We start from the raw sequence: 22,066 nt of genomic DNA, 5'->3' as shown, positions 1-22,066 counted from the left end.
GCCAAACAAATTGTGCTCTTCAGGTACTCAAGTCACCACTTCTCAGACCAAACTGCTGCCTCCATAGTAAACACTGAGACCCAATTATTTACATTACACCACTGCACTGCAAGAGCTGGGACGAAGCTGCTGACACTGAAAACTAGGACAAGCAGCAAGTGATGCAGAGTGGTGGGTGTTCTAACTTCCAGACCAGTTCCATCTGTTCATCTGTCCCTTTACAAAATATTCCTTTTATTCTTGTATTAGTGCCCCGTTTCTGTCCTTCCTGTCCCTCTGTCTCACTTCCCTCTTTTCTGACCTCTTTTTGAGCAACTATGGTCCTTGCAGTCCTTGTGTTGAGTCATTAATAACACTCTCTGCTGTGTTTTTCCTGCCAAACAGAGCAGCGCTTTCCTGTCATCCTGACACAAATTAATTCCCCTTATTTATCTTCTGGCACCAAGGCCGGCATAGGCAGAATAACTGTTTATGGAAAAAAAGACAAAGAATTATAGATGGTGTGTTGTGGTTGACAGGGCCATTTGTTTCTCAAGTAAGACTCAAGATAAAGTTCATAACAATCATTTTATTACCAGAAGCCCTTTGTCAGCTCCCTCGTCGTCTTATCCACCAAGCAGCCCTATGTGTGATTTTTTATGTTATTTGAATAACAACATTTTGGGAAAAAAAAAGTTTAGAAATGAAAAACCGATATTTGCACTGCATTACATTACTCCTGAACACCATTCATGATTTAAGGGCAGTGCATAACTGAAAAATTATGTTTGTTTTATTCATTTCTACCAATAATAAAAAATTGTCAGTTTACAAAATAAACAGTATCATATAAGAGTTTAGGCCTATAATGAGTCAAAGTGAATATACGATTCAACCCACTTGCAGGGGTTATTAAGCATTGTATTTATGTGTTTTCAGTGCACCTGCATAGGTTTTCTATAGTTGGTCTTTACAAATCAAAGTCAGTTAAAATTGTGATAGATTTCTGAAATCACTGTTGTAGGGGAATACATCTTGCCAGATTTGCCAAGTTCAGATAGTTTGTGTAATATGTTTGATGCTTGTCTAATTCTGAGGTAATCCTACTACATTTAAATTCTGATGTAGCATTTTTACAAATTAATTGGCCGTGATTTAAAGAATTTCCTATGGATGTAGAATTATCTAGCTTGGGTCTTATAGACATTGTTTTATAGTATTTTGGTCTTTAAACTATAAATGGTTGAATACAGTCCAGACTGTATTTGTGTAGCGCTTTAGTTTAGCACAGAAAACAATGAAGCAGATTTTGTGTCTGGGCTAACAGTTGGGCTGTCTGACACCTTTCCTGTCTTCTGAGCACTCATAAGTGTGCAGATAAACATTTTAAAAGTAGCAGTAGGTTCCACACAGCTGCTAAAACAGAGCATTAACAACCAGCTGGTTGACCTTTTCTACTAAATAACCATCATCTGAAGTATTGGTGTTCCTTCATAATGAAATTGGAATTTTGAATCGACAACATAATAGAAAAATTAAGACTGCCTTTCAGACAAAACCCCTTCAGATGTGAGGACATGTTTAACCCTGTAAAATCCAATTTTGGGGGGAAAAAAGCAAATCAAGTTTCTTTTCACCTCTGATGATGCAGAATTTGACTACATATAAACATTATATTTTGATCTCGCTATCATTTGAAAGAATTAATTTTCTTTTATTGGTCCCTTAGTAGTAAAACGTATTTGTGTTAACAGAAAATTGACAGGAAAATGGAAGCACACAGTGGCACACTAAAAATATAAAGTTATAAATAAACAAAATAAATGGACAACTGACTCAAAGGTACACTTCTATAAAGAATATTAGAAATGAAAAAGAAAAATCCTTTAATGTCCCACAGCAGGGGAATTCAGGTGTATCAGCAGCAATTTCAAAGTAAATGGAAGCATGGCTATGCAAACAAAAGTAAAATGTGTATATAGTAAAACAGAATAAGAGACTATGGTAGGGGCCACATTTACAACATAAGAAAGTATGTTGTAAACATCATTTATTAACTTTTTTACAAGGGTGATCTTGTCAACTCTTCTGAAGAACAGGGAAATGATTGCTTTAACTGATGGTTTTTTAATATAAATGAGGACCGGATTATCCCCCATTTATTGGTTTTGCCCTAACTAAGGACATTAAAATATTGTCATATTGTATTTACTTTTTGCTCTCGACTACAAGGAACTTGTTCAAAAAGGTTTTACTGAAATATCTAAAATGGTGTTTTTTTCTTAGTACTGGTGTCAAGTTGGAAATTCTAGTATGACAACAATTCTCTCTACAAATTGTCATTTCCAGCTGACAGCATTTGAATTGTAAGTTTAACAGGATTGTCCCACTCGGTTAAATTGAACAGAACTGAGTTGAATAATTCAAATTCATTTCAGAATAGTTTTCCTTTCTTGTTGGGAGCAATTGTAATCAGATCATCTTTTTTATTATCCAGAAGAAACGTTGTAATGCCAATGCCAACATCAATATTGAAGGTATATTTTAGATGGTGCTTCCTTGTAACTCCAGCTCCACATTGCTCCTGCAGATTACTCATAGCATGATGCACCGTATGGACTCCACAGCCCTCAGTGTGCTATATCTATATGTAGGTCCCACAGCAGCAGGAGCTCCAGCATCTCTTCAGTCAGGTCTAAGCTACTTCAGCTCTACTGACAGTGAGGAATGGATTTAATAGCCAAAGAACAGCTTGTCAGCACTCTGAAAAACCACAGTGTTAGGGGACTTTTTTTTTTCCCTCTAAGTCATCTCTGTATCCCTATGGGCTCTGCAGTGGGTGGGAGGTAGGAAAGATTATATATATATAAAAAAATAAAACAAAAAACAAGTGACAACAAATGTAGCATTCACTCTTTAAAGTATTCCTGTTCTTTATTTTTTTTTTAATGAATGTATGTGCAGCTGGGCACAGAGAGAATATTGTGCTAGTAAAATTATGTTCACATGAATTAGATGAATTATGACATCAAACACGTAAACTGTATGCATTCATGCTGCTGCAAACTACTCCGCTAATCCGAATGTGTGATGAAATGACTCACCGAGGTAAAACTTGATTATATTTAAAAGCTGATATGACAATGATGCTGCTTTGCCAACATTCCAAGCCAAACACTATAATAAGCAGGCAGTTTCAGAGCAATATAGTCATGCCTCTCACACTAAGCAGAAAATAAAGAAGAAAGGATGACTCAGAAGAGCAAAACAGAGCGCCTCTTGAAGCAAAAACTTTGCTTTCCAGTTTCGTAGCCCTACATCTTCATATGAAACATCGCATTTCCAGGGAGTAATTTCACTGAAAATCTGCCTCATGGTATACATTGGGTTCAAGCACCACTGTACCTGCAAACGGAGATGTTTACACTTCAACGAGACCGGAGGCAGGGTGTTAACAGCATGTTAGCAGAGCATGAGCGCTCTGCCTGTGTTTACGCAGGATGTTCTCTGGTGTAGCAGCGGATTGTAGGTCACCCATGTTTTATAAGCCCTTAACGCCTGATACAGAATCACTGAAGTTACAAATATATAATATACACTCAAAGTCAAAAAGTGGGCTTTGGCCCAGTCTTAAAAATACTAAGAGCACACTGCTCCAGCATACCATATTTATTAAGATAAAAACAGTCTTTGCTTTGTCACAAAAGATATAACTAGAATATTTCATGTGCCATTGGGGGAAACAAAAACCCAATCACAATGCTATCATTTTTACAACAGTTTTAGAACTAGAGGATAAACATCATTTCAGGCATTCTGCACTCCCCAATCACAGCAGCTTTAAAACGAAGCAATGTGAGCAAGATAGGTTTGTGGTTCTCACAGACGTAATTGTACAACGCTCCATCTAGCTGTCGCCCCTCCAGGGGAACAGTAGGAAGCTCAGGGGCATGTTGTTATATTTCACACTTAATGATGTGCTAGGCATCCTCGGCTCTTAGCTACAGGCCTATTCTAGTACCTGACATCGCTTCAAAATCACACCTCAATGGCAAATACTTCTCTTGTGCTGTTAAATGTTACATGCATGATTTCTCTGCACCTGTGATACAAACAATCAGAGATAACGTCAAAATCCAGAGTCATAAATTTTCTGGATGGAATTATGCACATTAATAATAAAATCCATCATGGAGAAAGATTTTCAACCCCTAGCTGAACAACAGAACATAAATTTAAGATAAATTAAAAACAATTATTTTGGTGCGAGTTTTCAAGAAACATATTTTGGGTAACTTTGAAATACTCTAAGGTTTCATTGTGTCACTTGAAAGTAAGTGATCTATAACATTTGTAATCTGTTGCTCTCTCAAGTGCACCCCACCAGATCTGTATATGTTAAGAGAAAACAAAGTTACATTAAAAGTTATTTTATTTGCTAAAACCGTAGAACCACTATAAAACCCTGGGTTTATACACAATGTAGTTGATGCCAGCTTATATAATGAATTAATAAATGAATCATCAGCAAAAATACCTTTGTGTTATTAGTATTCATTATATAGTACTTAGTACTTTTTAAAAGTAGATTAAATTGATGACAACATGTAATATTTAGGATTTCCACAATCAAACCAAATGTTTTCCTGAGTTGTTTTTTCTGATTTTGTTTAATCTTTAGATCATTCTAAATTCATTCATTTCTAAGCAAGGACTGGTATGTGATTCTCGCTCTCTGATGAGCTTAAGGAAAAGCGTCACAGTTTTAGAAGATGTGATTTACACAAACATTTAAAACAGAATGCAACAATCATCTCTACCGCCGTCAAAACATAATGATTCAAGCTTGCAAATGATCAAATATCGTCTATATCTATTAATAGCTTTTAAAAGAACATGTCTCTTCCACAATTTATTGTATTGTTCCGCTTTTTACGTAGTAACACTGAGGAGAAAACAAGTTTGTATTTGTTGGTTAATTAGTCAGGCCATCTGCATGGGTAGCCTGCTGCTAATCCAAAATGTTTCTCACATATTGCCAGCTATTTTGAAACCAGTCACACTGACACTTTTTTGGCATCTCACTGAAAGGACTTCAAACCATGGGGAATTTCAAGTAGTTTAAAAGTCTAAGTCTTTCACAGACACTTGTACCAGGACCACTTTTCTATGTCAGTGCTGTCATTTGATACAATCCGATTACCACCTTGTCAGGTGTGCCATGTTCATTCACATACAAATGCCAAATTTCAATGCTCAATGTCAGCAGTGCATCATCAAATTGTATATGCTGGAAAGAATGAAAAACATAAAAATCTTAAGATAATGCAAAAAATAAAAAATAAAAAAAAATTTCACAACAAAATATAACAACAAAATACAAAAAAACTCAGTGTTGTACAAGCTTAAACACTTGGAACATGTAATTCACTTTCTGAAGAATCACACAATAAGTCAAATTTGGCCATGGAGGGGGTAGAGGAACAGATAAAGGATATAGGAGGTATCTTTCTGAACAGAGCATCCCCTTGTGGTAAGCACATCACTTTGTACCGGGCTCTTATTTATTTATTATATTCTATGAGGTTTATGTGACCATTCACAAAGCAATAATGTAATTTTATCTTGTTTGGTATGCCCCCGTATAATAAACAAAGCAATCATAATTTTAATAATAAATATAAATAAAAATAGGAACAAGATAATCAGGGATAAAACAACAGTGTACAGTTTGCTTCTCACAAAAATGAACTGTACTGGTTAATAGTGCGCCTTAAGCCGCAATTTGCTTGCTTCTGGGTTTCTTTGTTAATTATAAAGAATGGCATTATAAACAAATGCTGTTATACGTGGAAGAGTGAATTTAAATTCTTACAGTGTTGCCGTCCCAAGTCCATTATGCACTACGTAAGTCATAAAAATGTGGCTCATTCCCACAAGGATAAAAATAAAAAGGCCAGGGATAAATAAAGACCAACTGTGGAAAAAAAAAGGGGGGAAAATTAATGATCCAAACTGGCTTCATTCAGACAGCGACTTTAATTCTTTGGAGTCATGCTAAGGTAATACCTTCATGGAATGTTGACATTTTGACAGCTCCCTGGTGACCTTCGCCAAAGCTCTGAGATGGGGAATTATGGCCTCAGTATAGCCACCTGAGAGAACTACAGTATATTTACACTTCATAATGGCAAAGCTGGGGATGTGCTTCAAGCGCTAAAATGCACAAATCCTGCAGTATTCTACGTAATACCGAACTTCACCCGATAGTCCGGTAGACGCGGTTCAATTGGGGACAAAAACTGCAACATTACATTTTCAGCTGCTCTGGCTCGCTTTCAGACTGCAGGATCAAACAAGCCAAACTAACTGGAAAAACCTGTTCCCTCCCCTTACCTGTGATGGCACTGAATCAAGAACCACTGTAGGAATCGACACAAAACCTCTGAATTGAATTCAAACTCGATAAAAAAATCCTTATTGGTCCCAAAGGGAAATTAAATAAAGAAGAAGATGAATAGTGCTACTTCCTTATTCACAAAATTTAAGCAAAAATGGAGTAGCATCAGATTGTAGTGGTTGTAGGAATTCTCCATTGATATACATTACTGGTTTGGACATCGCCTATTAGCAGTGACAGCTAGTGACGCACTCCTATTGGAAAGTAAAACTATTTCCCACTTTTCAGCTGCATTCAAGCCCCAAAACCATCATTGAAATTGGACGTTATTCGCATTTTCTCAAGACAAACAGCTTAAAATGAAATTAATTATTATGTCTATGGATCCACTCCATTGATCTATTCCCATTTGCAGATCTAGAATTACATGGCAACCACACACTCGCAGGTGTGAGAGGCTTGTTTTCTACTGTGCCTTTCTCATTAATTACATTGATTGTAATCATTTGGAAAATGAGAGTACTAATTGTTTCAGTTTTGCAGCAGAAATATGAGCCTATACAATTTCTGAGTTGGGCTCTGTTGCAGCATGCAATAGTTTTGATAAGCCATCCCACTAGAGCGTTTACAGTGTCAGCAAAGGTTTCTCAAACTGTGCAGCCTGACGATTTGGGCCAGTTGCACACACAGTTTTCACTGACTCCCATTATCTCTATAAACATCATGGTGACATAAATTTCTAAAAGTTTTGTAACATAGCACAGCCCCATAAATGTGTTCACAATGGAGATAATATGTCTTTTGGCACTATAGAGTGAGGGAAAAGTTCAGATCCTTCTGAAACAAAGAGCGACAATCTGCAATAGCAAATTCACCCACAAATATGAAGCGCAATTTACAATTACTAATAACTCTGCTGATTGCATTTTGCCAACATTGAGCCGTAATATTTTTCTTAACTTTTATGTATTCCAAGCAAAGTATTGAAAATATGAATTTGATAAAGTATGAAAAAAAAACTGCAGGGGGGGTTTGGCCTGTTTTTTAGCATCACCACTCTGACTATGTAAGCTGCAAACTTTATGTAAATGCTATTCAAAAGTCAAAGCAATGACAAAACAACATCATAATTTGGTTTCAAGCCACACAATAAATATGCTGTCTGTGTGACTGAAGACACCAGCTCATCTTTGCATCAAAAATAATTGGAGTATTTTCAACTGGCCTACAGACATTTCCAGCCTTCTGATTATTTCAGCTAAACATGAATTTGTCATTTTAAAACCTTCTACATATTGTAGGAAACAAAGTCTTCAAATTTGTGTCAAAGACACAGGTCATGTGCTGGAGCACAATGCACCAGGTTTTAAACTTTCATAATCCTCATAATCATCTCATCCACAAGCCAAACAAAGAAGAAAAAAAAAAAAAAACACTAAAAGCAAAATTCTTTGATGCTACTATTGACCAAGCGTTGCCACATATTCTCCAACTTACTCTCTATATGATATGTAGGCAAAGCACACGGGGTTTACAGGGAAGGAGGTAGGAGGGCAAAGAACGTACACAGAGGCAAAAGAGCTTTCTTGACGTAAAAGAAAAATATTTTTCCAATGGCAGAAGGAGACAGACCAACAGAAAAACTGTGCTTGGATTCCTACTTAAATATATTGAATGGTCCTACAGTGCATCAATAATTATTCAAAGTCTCCTTATAAACGAGTGTGACTGGCTTAAAAAAAAAAAAAAAAAAAAAAACAGCGAAGCCTTTGTCTGATTTGATAAGATACAACACAAGCAAAAACTAAGAAGGTAATCATCTGGAAAAATATAGTCAAAAATAGATTTTCTTTTTTTTTTTTTTTTTTACTTTTGCAAAGGGGCAGACACATTTAGCCATTAATTATATTCATATTCAATTTTACTGCAGGATGTGGCCTGGCTTCCTTCATTTCCACTGAATTCATTAAACAGTGTTATCTGAACATTTCTATTAATCACCATTTCATATTACTGCAAACAGAACTCATAAAGGACAACATTAGTGACCAGCAGCAATACAGCAAAATAGTTTCCACGTCCACAAAACATTTCACTGCCCAGGTTATTAATTAGCACAGAGACAATTTCTTAGTGTTGGGAAATGGCTTTTTAACAGGAACCTGCTGCTGTGATTTTTTTTAATTACAACACACACATATACTTAAACGCATGATGAATAAAAAATGAAGTCATGCAGCAGATGCTGAGAAAATTATCTTGAGTTTATCTGTCAGGAAACATTTGCTTAAAAGTCACTTGCTCAAACATGAGCAAACTATAATGATTGATAGCAGCACCGTTTGCCCATTAAAATTCATGACACTTGTAATCTGAACCATGCTGGAGAAGAGTAGATATGGCACTTTTGCGTATAATTAAACGAGAGAGAGGAGCAATTTGTTGTACAAAGACGAGGTACTCAGGAAGAAAAGCTGCTATAGGGAGTAGCTCCACGGATGAAAGTGTGGCATTGTGGTCATAACCACATTTTTTTTTTTTAAATCTGCAGTTCACATGTTTCTCTAAATAAGGAAGAAAATTGTCCAATCTATTTGCAAGAGAATGCACCAAAGAAAGTGAAATAGTTTGTGTATGAAAAGGAAATACAAGTCTACCCTTTAAGAATGGTTCTTTCCCTTGAGACATGTTGGTCTTGAGTGTAATGACTTTCAGTGTAGACCTTCCAGGACAAATTGCAACTGACCTCCATGGATTTTCCAGGGCACATTCAATTGGAAATGGACTATTCAATTTTCCTCAGGAAGCCTTGCAATTTCCACACTCTGGGTCTCTGAAGGAGGCACTGCACTTTGATGTTCGGTTTGTCAAATAAATAAAAAGAAAATAATAAATTGTATATGAGCTTACTTATATGCTTTCTGCTTAGTGTAGATTATTCACTTACTTAGGTCAACAAATGACAACAGCAAAGGTGGTTTTATGTAGGTACTGTACAAATGCTTAGGTTATACAGTATACTATAACACATTTTCTGAAAATTAACCAATGAAAATGCATTGCTTTTTAAATGTGCTTTTTTTTTAAAATAAACCAATAAATAAAACTGATGGCAGAAAATAATATGACCATAGGAAAATGTTAAACCAACGTGTCCTCTAATTACAGGTGTCTCCAAGTTTGTAATTAGTCAGTTTGACTATAGCTTTGGCAAGTAGTCTATTGTTTGGTAACATAGAGTGTACCTCCAATGTTGCCAACTCCTAAGCAAGGAAAGTAACTATTGGCTGTTCTAAAAGTTACTAAATGTTGTTGAATGATGGCATTGAATAATTTGCATATTTTGCAAATTAGGTTGTAGAAGAACATATCTCGACCGAGGCAAGACAAGTAGTGATTAAAAGTAGTCTAAATATGCTTAGAACTACAAATAAATATTAATTTAACAATGTGCATTTAATGCAAACAGTCTACTTTTCCTGAACCTACACTGCATAAATCAGTGCTTACATCAAATTTAACCAAGCAACGGATATCAGACACATACAGTGGAGGAGGCTGTGTGAATCAAATGTTGGGGTTTAGTTCAGTGTGAGATTTTCAATTCAAAAAAATAAGCAACATGAAACAGTATTTACATCCTTTGTAATGCAAAGCGGGGTCAGAGGTTCCTGGCAGCACTTATTACTATCAGTGCTTTCCACTTCACTTCTGTTGCCAAAGTCTCTGATAACACAGAAAAAATGTCATTAGATTGATTGCTAGTCACTTAAAAAGACAAGTCGCTAGAGGGGTCTGAAAAGTTGCTTTAAATGGCAAAAATATCTCTAAGTTGGCAAAAGTGTGTACCACGTTGAACACGGACTGCAAGAAGCAAAGGAGAGAATTGTCCCAGGAGTTTAAAAAGACAGTAAAGGCTAGAGGACCATCTCTGAGCAGATTAATGCTCCTTTAACTACAACTGTGCATATTATTTAGAGGTTTAATGTCCATGGGACCTTAGCCAAACTCCCTACTCCTGGCTGCAGGACAAAAATTGATGACAAATTGAAAAGAAGAATAATGTGAATGGTAACCAAGGAGTTCAAAGCAACCTCCAAAAAAACTAAAGATGAACTCCAAATTCAAAGTACATTAGTGTCAGACTGCGCCATCCTTCACTGGTAGAGCCAAAATAGACTTTATGGGAATCGAACAAGGAGGAAAGCAAAGCATTAAAAAGCAGGACTGAAAAACGTGAGACTAGAATTTGCCACAATGCACATTGATAAGCCACACAGCTGCAGGAAGAAAGTTCTGTGGACAGATGAGACTCAGCAGCTGGAGATTCACATCAGCTCTCCGTTCAAAGATGTAAACATGAAACATACCAAAAGAAGGACATTGTCCCTACTCCCTACTGTAACACGGAGGAGGTCCAGGTATGTTCTGGGGCTGCTTTGCTGCATCTGGTACAATAAAATCTCAAGACCATAAAGACATTCTGGGGAAAAATGTCCTGCTTTGTTTTGGAAAGCATGTGTCTTCTGACAGGATAATAACTCCAAACATACCTAAAAATATCCATGAATGGATAAGAGAAAAACCTTCCACTATTATGAGCTGGGCTTTTATGAATCCTGATCTAAATCCATTGAACATCTTGGAAAGAGCTAAACCAAGGCACATTTCAAACCAGCTTGAGAAAACTAGTTCAGCTTTTACACAGCATGTTCAGGCCTTAAAAGAAATGGAAATCTGGACTATTACAACTTCCTTCATTTCCAGTTCTTAACTAAATAATTATTTATTTTAAACGTCACACAGATTGCATTTTAATATAAGGTCTAGAGAATACTATATTTGAGGTGAAAAGTACTTTCAGTGGATTTGTCATGAATGAACAATCAGCCCTAGTAGGAGACAAATCTCTTGAAGATGGATAAGCGCTTGTTCATAAATTCCATCCGTAAGTCAATATATATATATATATATATATATATATATATATATATATATATATATATATATATATATATATGACAGTCTGAAGTATATCCAGTGTATCAAAAAACGCTTGGGAACATTCCATCATTTAAGTCCAATAAAGAGGCTATAATTTATGATCTTGAATCTGAGCAATAACTAAACAAAAGGATGTGCAAAGGATACATTTCACAGGCTACAGCTGAGGTATAGGTATCTACCTTTAATCTATTTTCTGCTGCAATTCATCCACTTCCTTCTGGAGACCAAGAAAGGGAGTTTTTCATCACTGCAGTCTCTCACTGGCATCGACCAGCATTATTGATCTGGAGCAGATCTCCTTCCACTCCACCTGGGGAGCCAGATGAGCCTTGTTCATATTGATCCCTCGTTTTTATTCTATACTCTCCCTCTTTCCTTTGGTTAGAGGAAAAATTTATATACCTGTCATATTTTAAATAAATATTAAATAAAGAGACATTCTTTGGGAAAACCACTGATGAGCAAAAAGTGCTGATGTGTTTTGTTAACAGCCAATGATATTCAATGATTTTATAGCATGCTACAGTCCTTTTGGCAGTCAAGTTGGGACTGGCACAAAGAGCCAAAACACATCTGTCAGCAAGCCAAGCAGACGAGTCTGACATATGAAAAATAATGTTTGATCCAAACACGTTTGATCTTTAAAAATAAAAGTTCTGTTTCTTAAATAACTCCAGGTAACACTTTGCATGTTTGATTTATTCAATCTTTACTGCGTGTTGCTGGGTGTAAATTACAATCGCATGCCTTTGATTTATAATCTTAGTTTATCACACTGCCTCTTTTCAAATGGTGCCCCTCTTCCTTCCCTGTGCCCACGTCCTTGTGCTTAGTCCGTAAATGCCTTTCTCTGTCTGCATTAAGCCCTTCGCTGTGTCTGTGTGTCTTCTTGCCTCCCCCTCAGGAGCAGAATCTGTGGTAATGCACTAATCTGTGCAGCTTCAGTGCAGACTTGCCAATCTGCCATGTCAAGATACACAAATCTCACTCCAGGCAATTACAGGCCTTTTTTCACTCTGTATTGCGAAGGAGTCGCTTTACTGATGTTTGCTGCAATAAAAACTGCCACTGTGACCTATCAGCTACAATTACCTTGGTTTCTACAAACACCAGTTGCTGAGAATACCAGGGAAGCTAAGCACTGCAGGGATTAAAATGGTAAATGGGTATATAATATCAGTAAGCTCCAAGGGGGAAGAATAAATTGCTGAAAGGAATCTTATTGCTTGTTTTTCCTAACACTTCTGCCGTTTACTCCAACAAAGAAACAAGTTAACTTAACTTTTAGTTTGAATGTTTTACAAAGGTTTAAAAGAAGTTACTGAGGTGGTCTAGATCCCAACCATGCATGGATTCACATTTTTCCCCATTACCATTTCCCTAGTGTCTTTTTCACCATCTGTTCTTCTAAGTATTATAATAATTTTAATTTAAATGCAAATCTGATCAAATGAATGAGATAAATGATGTTTTCCCATCTATTTAGGGTTATTGACAAGCACTGAATGAACTGTCTGTTTGGTGCTGAACAGAGCTACTATCAGAACAATAGAACAGTGACAGACATGGCTCAATGACTCTCCTCTATGCAGCATTTCTTTCCTTTCCAAATTTTCTGATATCAATCCCACCCTTGAATTTGGCAGAATTCATAATTGTGTTCAGCCTGGACAAGGTCAATGAGATTTTCATGTTTTAAATGTGATAAGGAGACATTCCCAATAGGACTCTAAAATTATATGTTTTGTGGGATACAGGCTACTGGCAGAAAAGCCATATTTCAACAGTTCATGGTTATTTCATTTAATTGCAAGTGTGTTGGTGCTCATAAGTGGCTGTTTTATGCCAGACTCTATGAATAAAAGATCTGATTATAAACAGGGATGATTAAAATGTGTAACGCTCCCCTTTATTCACCTAGAAATGAGCCAAACAATAATAATAATAAAAAAACAACAACTTAAAAACTAAACAGGACAATAAGAAAGTAAATATCTGAAGATATTGACAGAATGTCAGAGGCATTTTTTACACTAGGGTTGCAAGGTGGAGCAATGATTACCACTGTTGCCTCACAGTGAGACAGTTATGCATTCAAATCCTGGTATTTTTATTATTTTTTCAATTTATGGGCACCCTGGTTTTCTCTCAAGCATAGTTTAAATGTAAATTATAAATTATCATTAGAAATTATTCTGCATGTATATGTATTATTTATGGTTAATGAGATAGTGAAATGCCTATCCTGTTTCTTGCTTGCCAACTTCATGAGCTATATACCAGGCCCCCCATTATCCAACCCCTTTAACCTTAAACCCATGTAAATCTCCAACAGTTATGGAAGACAAACAAATGTTTACAAAGTCTCTATATTGTTTTACTAGCAAAGTCGTCAATTCACTCAAGGATGAGTAACAGTAGCATGTCCCAGCAGCAGCCCTTAGGCTTCTGTTGCCTGCAGCTAATGATGCTAGCAAGATTATGACATCAGTATGGGTTTCCCTTTGAGTTTGGGAACAAAAAGTGAACTCATCGAAGGATGTTGTGGAAATGAATGAGTCTAAGGATAAAGTTAATTTTCAGAACTAAAAAGCAGTATGATAGTTCCCTTCCAGATTTTCACTTGATACAGGAATTTTGAAGTCAATTTTCCTTTAAGACTTGTTAATAAATAACTTCAAAAGCTACAGTTGACACAGTTCCTTTTAGTGTCTGTGTTTCACTCTGTCCCAAAACAGTGAATTTGATACATTTTCTGTGATTGATTGAATTTTATTTGGTATTACCGTTTTATTCTAGATGGAGGGATTTTTCTCCAGTTTCTTAATATATTTTATTTTTTTATTACTGAATGAGATACCTTCATACATGCCGTAATATAAGCATTCATACTCAATGCCTAGATAGATTCACAGACAGACTATTATCATTGACTTTTGAAAAAGTCAATGATAATAAAATATGTTCAAATCATTTTGGAGTTGTTTTGATATTTAGACAATGTAATGTACCATCTGTACCTGAAAGCTGCATGTGCAGCTGTTGGGAGATCCACTCTTATCAACAGGGATTTCTTCAAGTTTGATTTTATACAAGTACCCACTTGGGCTAAGGTTGATTTTTCTCCAGTAGCAGTAATCTTTACATTTAGCTTGACCTTGTTCCAGGTGAGTAACTCAGTTAAGTGGAGTGAGAGCAAAGTGTCTTACTGATGTTGAAAATTGTGTACACTAACAAAGTTTAGATTTGAGTCACCTTTCTGTCTCTACTACACCTGCATCAGAAATCTTAATGATCCAAAATGATCCAAATTAGTAAGAGCTGCAAGTGCTCACTTTCTAAAGTTATGCTGCACTGCGCACTTAGTTATGCACATGCTGTGAACCTTCTGCATGTGTTCAGGTATAAAACAGCACTGTTTTTGTACAGCCAACAGGGCAGTCAGTACCAGATGTTTTCTCAACAGACAGTGAGTGAGTTAGAGAATATCTATTTTGTCAAAGAGCCTTAGTCAAAGTATTTGACCAGAGTTTCTATAACAACTACATTGTGCAGTTCATGGACCACTGAAGAGATATTTTGTTAAAAATGTTCATCATTTTCTCACATTGGTCTTCCAGTTACATTTCACGTAATGTGAGTGTGGATGACCACTTATGTAAAGGTGTTATTAACACTGCATGTGGCCTTAAGAAGAAGACTGAATAATCATCTTCTGAAATAATCGTGCAGTGCCACCTTCCACAAAGCACAGCTTGCTTTTATTAATTGTGACCATAATATCTCACATAAAAGTTAGAAAAAAGGCTATGACTTAGAATTTACCTGATGTCTGGGGTTAAAGCTTAGCATCTGTAATCCTGAAGCAGCAAGAATTTCACTGACATTATTGCAAGTTTCATGGGAAGGTACAAAAACATTTGTCACTTATTTAACACACACCTCATGGTGTTTTGTCAGATGAATTAACTGTTCAGTCTTGGGGTAATACGAATGAGCTTGACTGTGAGTCTTATATTGTGTAAAACAGAACTCTAATTTGATGTCCTTTTCTCTCTTTCTAGTTGTCACTGTAGATGCTCTCTCTTGTCTCTACACCTGTTTAGTTTTCTCTGCTTCATATCTTCCACTTAAGACATATTTGTGAGCATGAAAAACTAGTTTGGAATAAAATGCAGTCAGATTAACTATCTAAGTCATATTCTTATTATAATTGAAGACTTTTATTACAGTTCCTTTACATCTTCTTCTTTATTGGTAATCACAGCATAATCCGTGGTTTACCATTAATTACTTTATCAACCTGCTAATTTTTATTAACGATTTTGGCCGGATCGGTCCTCCATACTTTTGACTTCACACTGCATCTGCATGCCTTCATTAGCTTTATAAATCACAGTAAGGCTATTGCCTCACTGACGCTACCTGTTGGAGGAAACGAGAAATTGGATAATCATCAGCTCCAGCTCCAACAATGCTTTTTCTTGTGATGTTTTTCCAACACTCCTTTCATCTCACTTTCATATAAAGGTGACAAAGTTAAATTTACATCTTAACGAGCCATCCTTGTTTTGATTAGGTTACAATTGATCTTGATTTTGTTGACAAGAGATGGCGTACGTTAAAAGGAGAAGGGTAGAGCACACCAGGTGTGTAGCAGTTATGTTTCTTGTTTTAGTTCATGCCTGCAGTCCAAATGTCTACATAAACATTGCTGTAATTGTACATGGGAAATTCATGCATTATTAAAACTGGATTTGTGGGAATCAATTTTAAAATGAGCAATGCCCACAATCCCACAGTGACCCACTACTGACATCAAATATTCAAGTGAGATACAAATCATTTGCAAGCACTGTGGAAATACAGGGACTGACATCACAAGCTAATGAATGTAAAATTTAAATCTGCTTTCAAATGACCCTACAGGTTTGTTTGACATGATTTACAGTTCGAAATCTAAAATACTTGGACTGATGAAACCTACACTAGACATAGCAACACAGTTTGAGATCTATTGAATGTAAATTGTTTTTTCAAAACATGGAAAGATTTTAGGACTAGTTTAGAAATAGATAAGCACAGATTCCACAATACGTGGACCAGCCAAACTTAGGCTGGAATATTCTACACTTATCTGCAAAATCTTTCTTCTCGGTTTCAAACACCAAAAAATGGATTGTTACTTTTCTTTTTGTAGAAGTGTTTCTTGCAAAAATCTCAGTGAGTGTCGCTGTCTACCTTTAAAAACAATTGAAACACATAACTAACTATAAATAGTTTTGATTTTCAAAATACTAAGTGTTGCTATTCTTAAAATACATCATCTCTTCAGTTATTGTGACAAACTAAATAAATATGTGATACATAATTGTACAGCACTTGTTTTGAGGCAAGTGAGTGGTAAAATCCTACCTGTGAAGGTCTTTCAATGATTTTCACTGACCTGACTCCAGTGTCACATGCGCACTGATCTGTGCTGAATCCCACCATAAGTACTATCCATCACTGTACTATGGTGTAAAAAGGTACAAACACAAACACACCTGCGTACAACATAGGTTTCCCCTCAAGGTTAGGGATTCATGTAATAGATTAAATTAAAACTCTAAAACTAAATCAAACTGATGTCTTTGGCATCAGGTACTTTCAGAATCTGATGTCTTGCTTGATTATCTACAGGGCATATTCTCAATTGCCCTGTTAATTTTCCAGCATATGTAAACATTAGTGATGAAGGTTCCTCTGAATCATTATCATATTAAAGCTTTATAGACACTTAAAACAATGTTATTCATGTGAAAAATGCATTAAAAATGACTATATCCAAACCACGGGCATAGTTAACAGGGTACGTGAAATTGTTACACTTGATAATTTGATATTCCATTAACCATAACACCTAATGTATACTGTATATGGTAGATAACAGCCATTTGAAAGCATTTGTGAACGTTTATCAATCTGTGACACTCAGTTAATTAAAACACTGCAAGCAATTTTCTGCTGTCGCTACAGAAACGTAAGTGACTTGATGCAATCTTCTAAGTATCCTTAGACAGAAACCTTTTAAACTACTTTGAAAAATTAACAGAACTTAATATATTGCTTGATAACTAGGATCAATTGGAATGTATGCATGACTGAATTAAAATATTTTTTTGTAAAGTGTCTCAAAATTACATTTGTTGTGAATTGGAGTTATATGTAAGATTGAACTGAACTGAATTAAAAGACTCTGATGAATAGTAACTATACAATACAAACAAGCCCAGCAAAAATGCTTTATAAATATCAAATTAATCTAATAAAATTGAAAATGTTATGCACACAAATAAGAACAAATACGATCACCTTTGATGTCCTCGATGACAAAAATAACAATTCCCATCTTTAGAAAGTGAAAGCAATTACATTAGGAAATCCACTCATTTAGAAATAGCCTCGTAGTACCTGTAAGCTTATCTGTACAGTGTGTAGTTCCTCTTAAGCTGCACATTGCAATGACAGGAATTAAATACCCAAATGATTTGTGTGCCAGCGGTATTACAACGTATCCCTCTGCACTCACTGCTATGTGGTGCTGGATGGGAACAAGGTTTTAGGTAAACAATGTTGGTAAACCAGCTAAAAGCACCGGATACACACACAAAGCCCAAGCTCAAAGGACCAGCCCTCACAGAGAGGATAAACCAAACCAAGTGGTTAACGTCACACAGGAGAATCTCGGCGAGGGCCTACATAAAACACAATATTCTCACAAGAATAAAGGAGACAATGAATACACGCTCTGTCCACACTCCAATTTTACCACTCATGTGGGGATTTGTGTATATGACCAAACAGTACATTTACAAAGACTGAGCAGGGTTTTTACACTGTAAAACACAGGGGGCATCTTACCAAGACCCAAATTAGAAGCAGTGGGCCGAGTATGGCAGATTTGTGCCTCATCAGCATTATTTGACTCCTTCCCTGCGGCTTTCCTTCTGCCACAGCCAAGCTCGGTGTTGATACAGAGCTGTGAAAACCTAAGCTTTACGGCACATTATCGGAAGATGATTCAAATGTTACTAATGGACTCCTTAAGCAATGTAGATAATTATCATAAATGACACAAGTGCTGTATCAAACAGTAAGTTACATAATCTGAGCCGGACATTGCCAGAATTTAGTTTTTATGCAAGAACATTTGTGTGGGAGGCATTAACTGCCATTGCTGTAAAATGTAGAGTTTCATTCACAGAATATAAATGTAGGACCAGTTATGACCTGCAAATCAATGACAAATGGTCAACAGAAATGTGTCAAATCTTGGAAGAACAGCAAAAAAACTACATTTCAAAAGCCACCCACAGAATAAATTTTTCATTTCCAGACAAAAGCAAAAATCACATTTGTCAGACAGTATGTCAGAATACCAATTGTCTGCATCAATTTTCTAAACAATAAGCATGAAGACTATAGAAATGAGAGTGACACTTACCTTGGAAGATGTTGCAAATGGATTTCATTCCAGTTTTCACATTTGTGTTTTTGCATATAATCCCCATACCATAATTATCAAATCTTAGTTGGAGAATGAGCTTAAGGCAAATTACAAAAACTGTAACTGTGGCTTGTACAAGTACTGCAGCTGAATATATTTCAGGCCCCTGAAAACACAATGTGTATATGTGTATGCATGTGTGAAAATATTATGCATGAAGTCTCATTTATTGCACAGCTTTAAAACTCATTTATGGCTTCCTCATTCCTTATATATGGGCTATATGCGTTTTGCATGACTTGTTTTGAATTACTAATAGATAACGTTCAAACATATGCTTAGTCGGGACCAATAGGAAGAAATTTGTATTGTAATATAGCAGAAAGAATAGAATATTTACAGAACAGCAATAAGAAACATGTTTATTATTAAAGTTTTTCCTGTTGTAGGTAATTTATGGTTGACACATGCAGGATTTTATTTGTCTATGATGATGACTTTTTGGATAATTTTAATAGAATTATTCAAATTCTATAGCATGAGATTGAATCTCATGCTATAATAGTACATTTGAGAAAAACAGATTAATTCATTCATCTCATCAAATGCAAAAGACTGTGAGAATGCTGGCTAAAACTAGTAAGAGAACAACATCCTCAGTGAAAACAAACCTCTATGACATTGGCTGAAAGGTGGCAATTTAGTTACAAAGTGACTTAATGACAACAAAGTCAATGTTTTGGAGAGGCTGTCTCAATACTCAAGACTTTAGCTAAATAAAATGTTTGGGTTGAAAAGGACCATGAGATGGTTGTGGACGTTTACCCAAAACATTTTAAAAGGCAACTATATTTACCTAAGCTTCTGAATTTTAATAAAGGTACTGACATTTTGCAAATAGAAATAATGTTGATACCAAATGTCCTAAAACAGGAAAATATTACTCTAATGTCAGTGTGGAGGGAAAAATGTCACTTGACAGTGCATGTAGATTTGCAGTTTAAGCTAAACGTATTAAATTTTACCTTTACTCACACACAGTGTGTGACCACTTGAAAATGTCCCTATTCCTTCCAACAGTGAAAAGATGCAATTGAAAAGTTTGCAATCCACAGACAGATGCAGAAACCATAAGCCGTGACAAAAATATCTTTCTTCAAATTAAATGCTTCAAAATATTCCTCACTGGTCAGTTTGAAAACTTACCTGCTTAAATGAAGCTTCACAAGAACATGGTTTTACAGAAGATTTAGTGCAACCTAATAGCTGCTAAGAGCAAATATTTAGACTTTATGCTAAAACAAATAGAACATTTAATTTAAAAGGAAAAGCAAGCTAGAGATTTCAAAGTAACGAAAACTGATTGTTAAATGTCACATTGTCCATTATTAATTAGTTACATGGCAATTATTTTACAATTAGCTTTCCACATGTATTGACAAAACATTACAGTCTCTTAACACAAGTGAACTTGCTAAATCAGAGTTTATTGCAAAAATAACAGAAGAATTGGAATTTTACCTTGTATGCTCAGTAGGGACCTTACAAGCCAAGTCTCCCCTCTCTGCCCTGAGGAGGAGAGTCAAATGGGAAAAATCAGAAGTCCACTTACCCCACAGAGAGAAGAGGTGAGGATCACAGCCAGGATGGGAGGCCCACAACACTATGATCAACCTCAAAACCCATAATTTAAACAAAAGCAGTGTAGTTTCCCCTGGGTGCAAGTTGTGCACAAGAACTAGGGCAGCAACTGTGGGGCTTACATTCATATGAGTCTGCATGGCTCTCATGCAATAAAAAAGAAGAAAAAAAACGTGAAAGCGACACAGCTTGAGCATGTGAATTCAAGCAGCACCTACCTTGAAACCCTCTAATTAATTAGTTGAAAAGCAGTTTTTAAAAATCCCAGTTATATCTCTTTATATATATATATATATATATATCATTCAACAAGAGCATATAATGCCAGAAATATTACCACAAAGCTCAGTGAATTCAGAGAATTAAAAAGGATAATACCTTTACTTTTACCTATGAGATTTGATGAAATGTTCCATGAAGAAAGCAGGTTCCAGACAAAGAGGAAGAACAAAGGAGACACCAGTAAGTGTCCTAACAAGATAGGAGGACAGTGGGCAGGGGGATAGAGAGGCTTGATGGCTGCAAATATGCGCAAATACAGGGAGGGAAATAGGATGCTGCTATGGGAAGTGAAAGCAGAAAGCTACATCGCTGCTCTGTTGTGCCATGGCAATATGCAGAACTGCAAAAATGGAAAAATGAAGACAAAATGGACAATTGTCTGCAGATGCTCTCAACATGCATTACCGATGTGAGGGCAGATGAGGATTAGCTCTAAAAGTGCAGTAAGCTATTTTCACAACACCCAAACAAGGTTAATGCAAGTCGTCCTTCAGTACAACTACCCATACTAAATTTGAATCATTAAAAAAAACGATATATATATATATATATATATATATATAAACAGAAATGTCAAAACTATATAGAAAAACACAAACTTCAAAGCAAAGCTAGATCACCTATGAAAAAGTCAGATGGAAAAACAACACAAGACAAAAAAATAAAGGCATTGATCAAAAATGGATAAACAGCCCATATCAGAAGCTTCAAGCCTGCAAAGGAGTTAGTGGCTCACAAATTTCAAAGCACAATAGGAGCGGGAAGAACAATGGAGGAATGATAGGAAAAAGGAACATAGCTCATACCTTGGTCGCCCATCATCAGGTGTGCCAGACCTTAAAGGAAAACAAGAGTACAGTCAGCAGAGAACAAGGGATCATGGGAAACTGTGTGACACTGACATGCAGGCATCTCCTTGACAGTAGATGTCTGTTACTTGAGGAGTGTTGGGATAAGGGAAAAGCAGGGTAGAGATCAAGTGGAGGACACACAAACAGGGTTAGTCTGATGAGCATTAAGGCAACTGAGAAAGGTTGCAATGCATCATCAGCAACTTACTATGCATCGTTCAGAAAGCTAAAGTCACGCTGACCTATATGCAGGTTCATCTCAGTCAATTAAAATAACTATAAAGTCAGTCGAAAACAGACATTTACTTCAGTATAGAACATATATTTATTACACTCTGTGGAATATATCAAGTTTTTATTTCTGTTAACTTTGAGAACATTCATTTGAAAACCAAAATTCAGATTTTCAAATAATCA

At 36.0% G+C, this 22,066-nt stretch overlaps 1 protein-coding gene across 29 annotated transcripts in view; it reads right to left on the bottom strand.

Annotated features, from left to right (window-relative positions):
- The window catches only part of LOC103477041 (neurexin-1a), a 264,906-nt gene that overhangs the window by 220,404 nt on the left and 22,436 nt on the right, over positions 1-22,066 (bottom strand). For 9 of the 29 annotated variants that reach the window (XM_008429897.3, XM_008429894.3, XM_008429906.3 and 6 more), the window contains 3 exons: positions 21,605-21,634; positions 20,895-20,906; positions 20,397-20,444 (listed from right to left, as the gene is read on the bottom strand). In XM_008429897.3, coding sequence (XP_008428119.1) covers positions 20,397-20,444; positions 20,895-20,906; positions 21,605-21,634 — 90 coding nt within the window. The remainder of the gene's footprint in view (positions 1-20,396; positions 20,445-20,894; positions 20,907-21,604; positions 21,635-22,066) is intronic. The other 20 variants (XM_081616361.1, XM_081616365.1, XM_017308972.2 and 17 more) reach the window with 3 other exon arrangements.

Source organism: Poecilia reticulata, chromosome 15, assembly GCF_904066995.2.
Source record: "Poecilia reticulata chromosome 15, P_reticulata-male-v2, whole genome shotgun sequence".
Classification (NCBI taxonomy): Eukaryota; Metazoa; Chordata; class Actinopteri; order Cyprinodontiformes; family Poeciliidae; genus Poecilia; species Poecilia reticulata.
The sequence above is the reverse complement of the archived record's forward strand: the minus strand, read 5'-3'. Positions and strand labels throughout refer to the sequence as shown.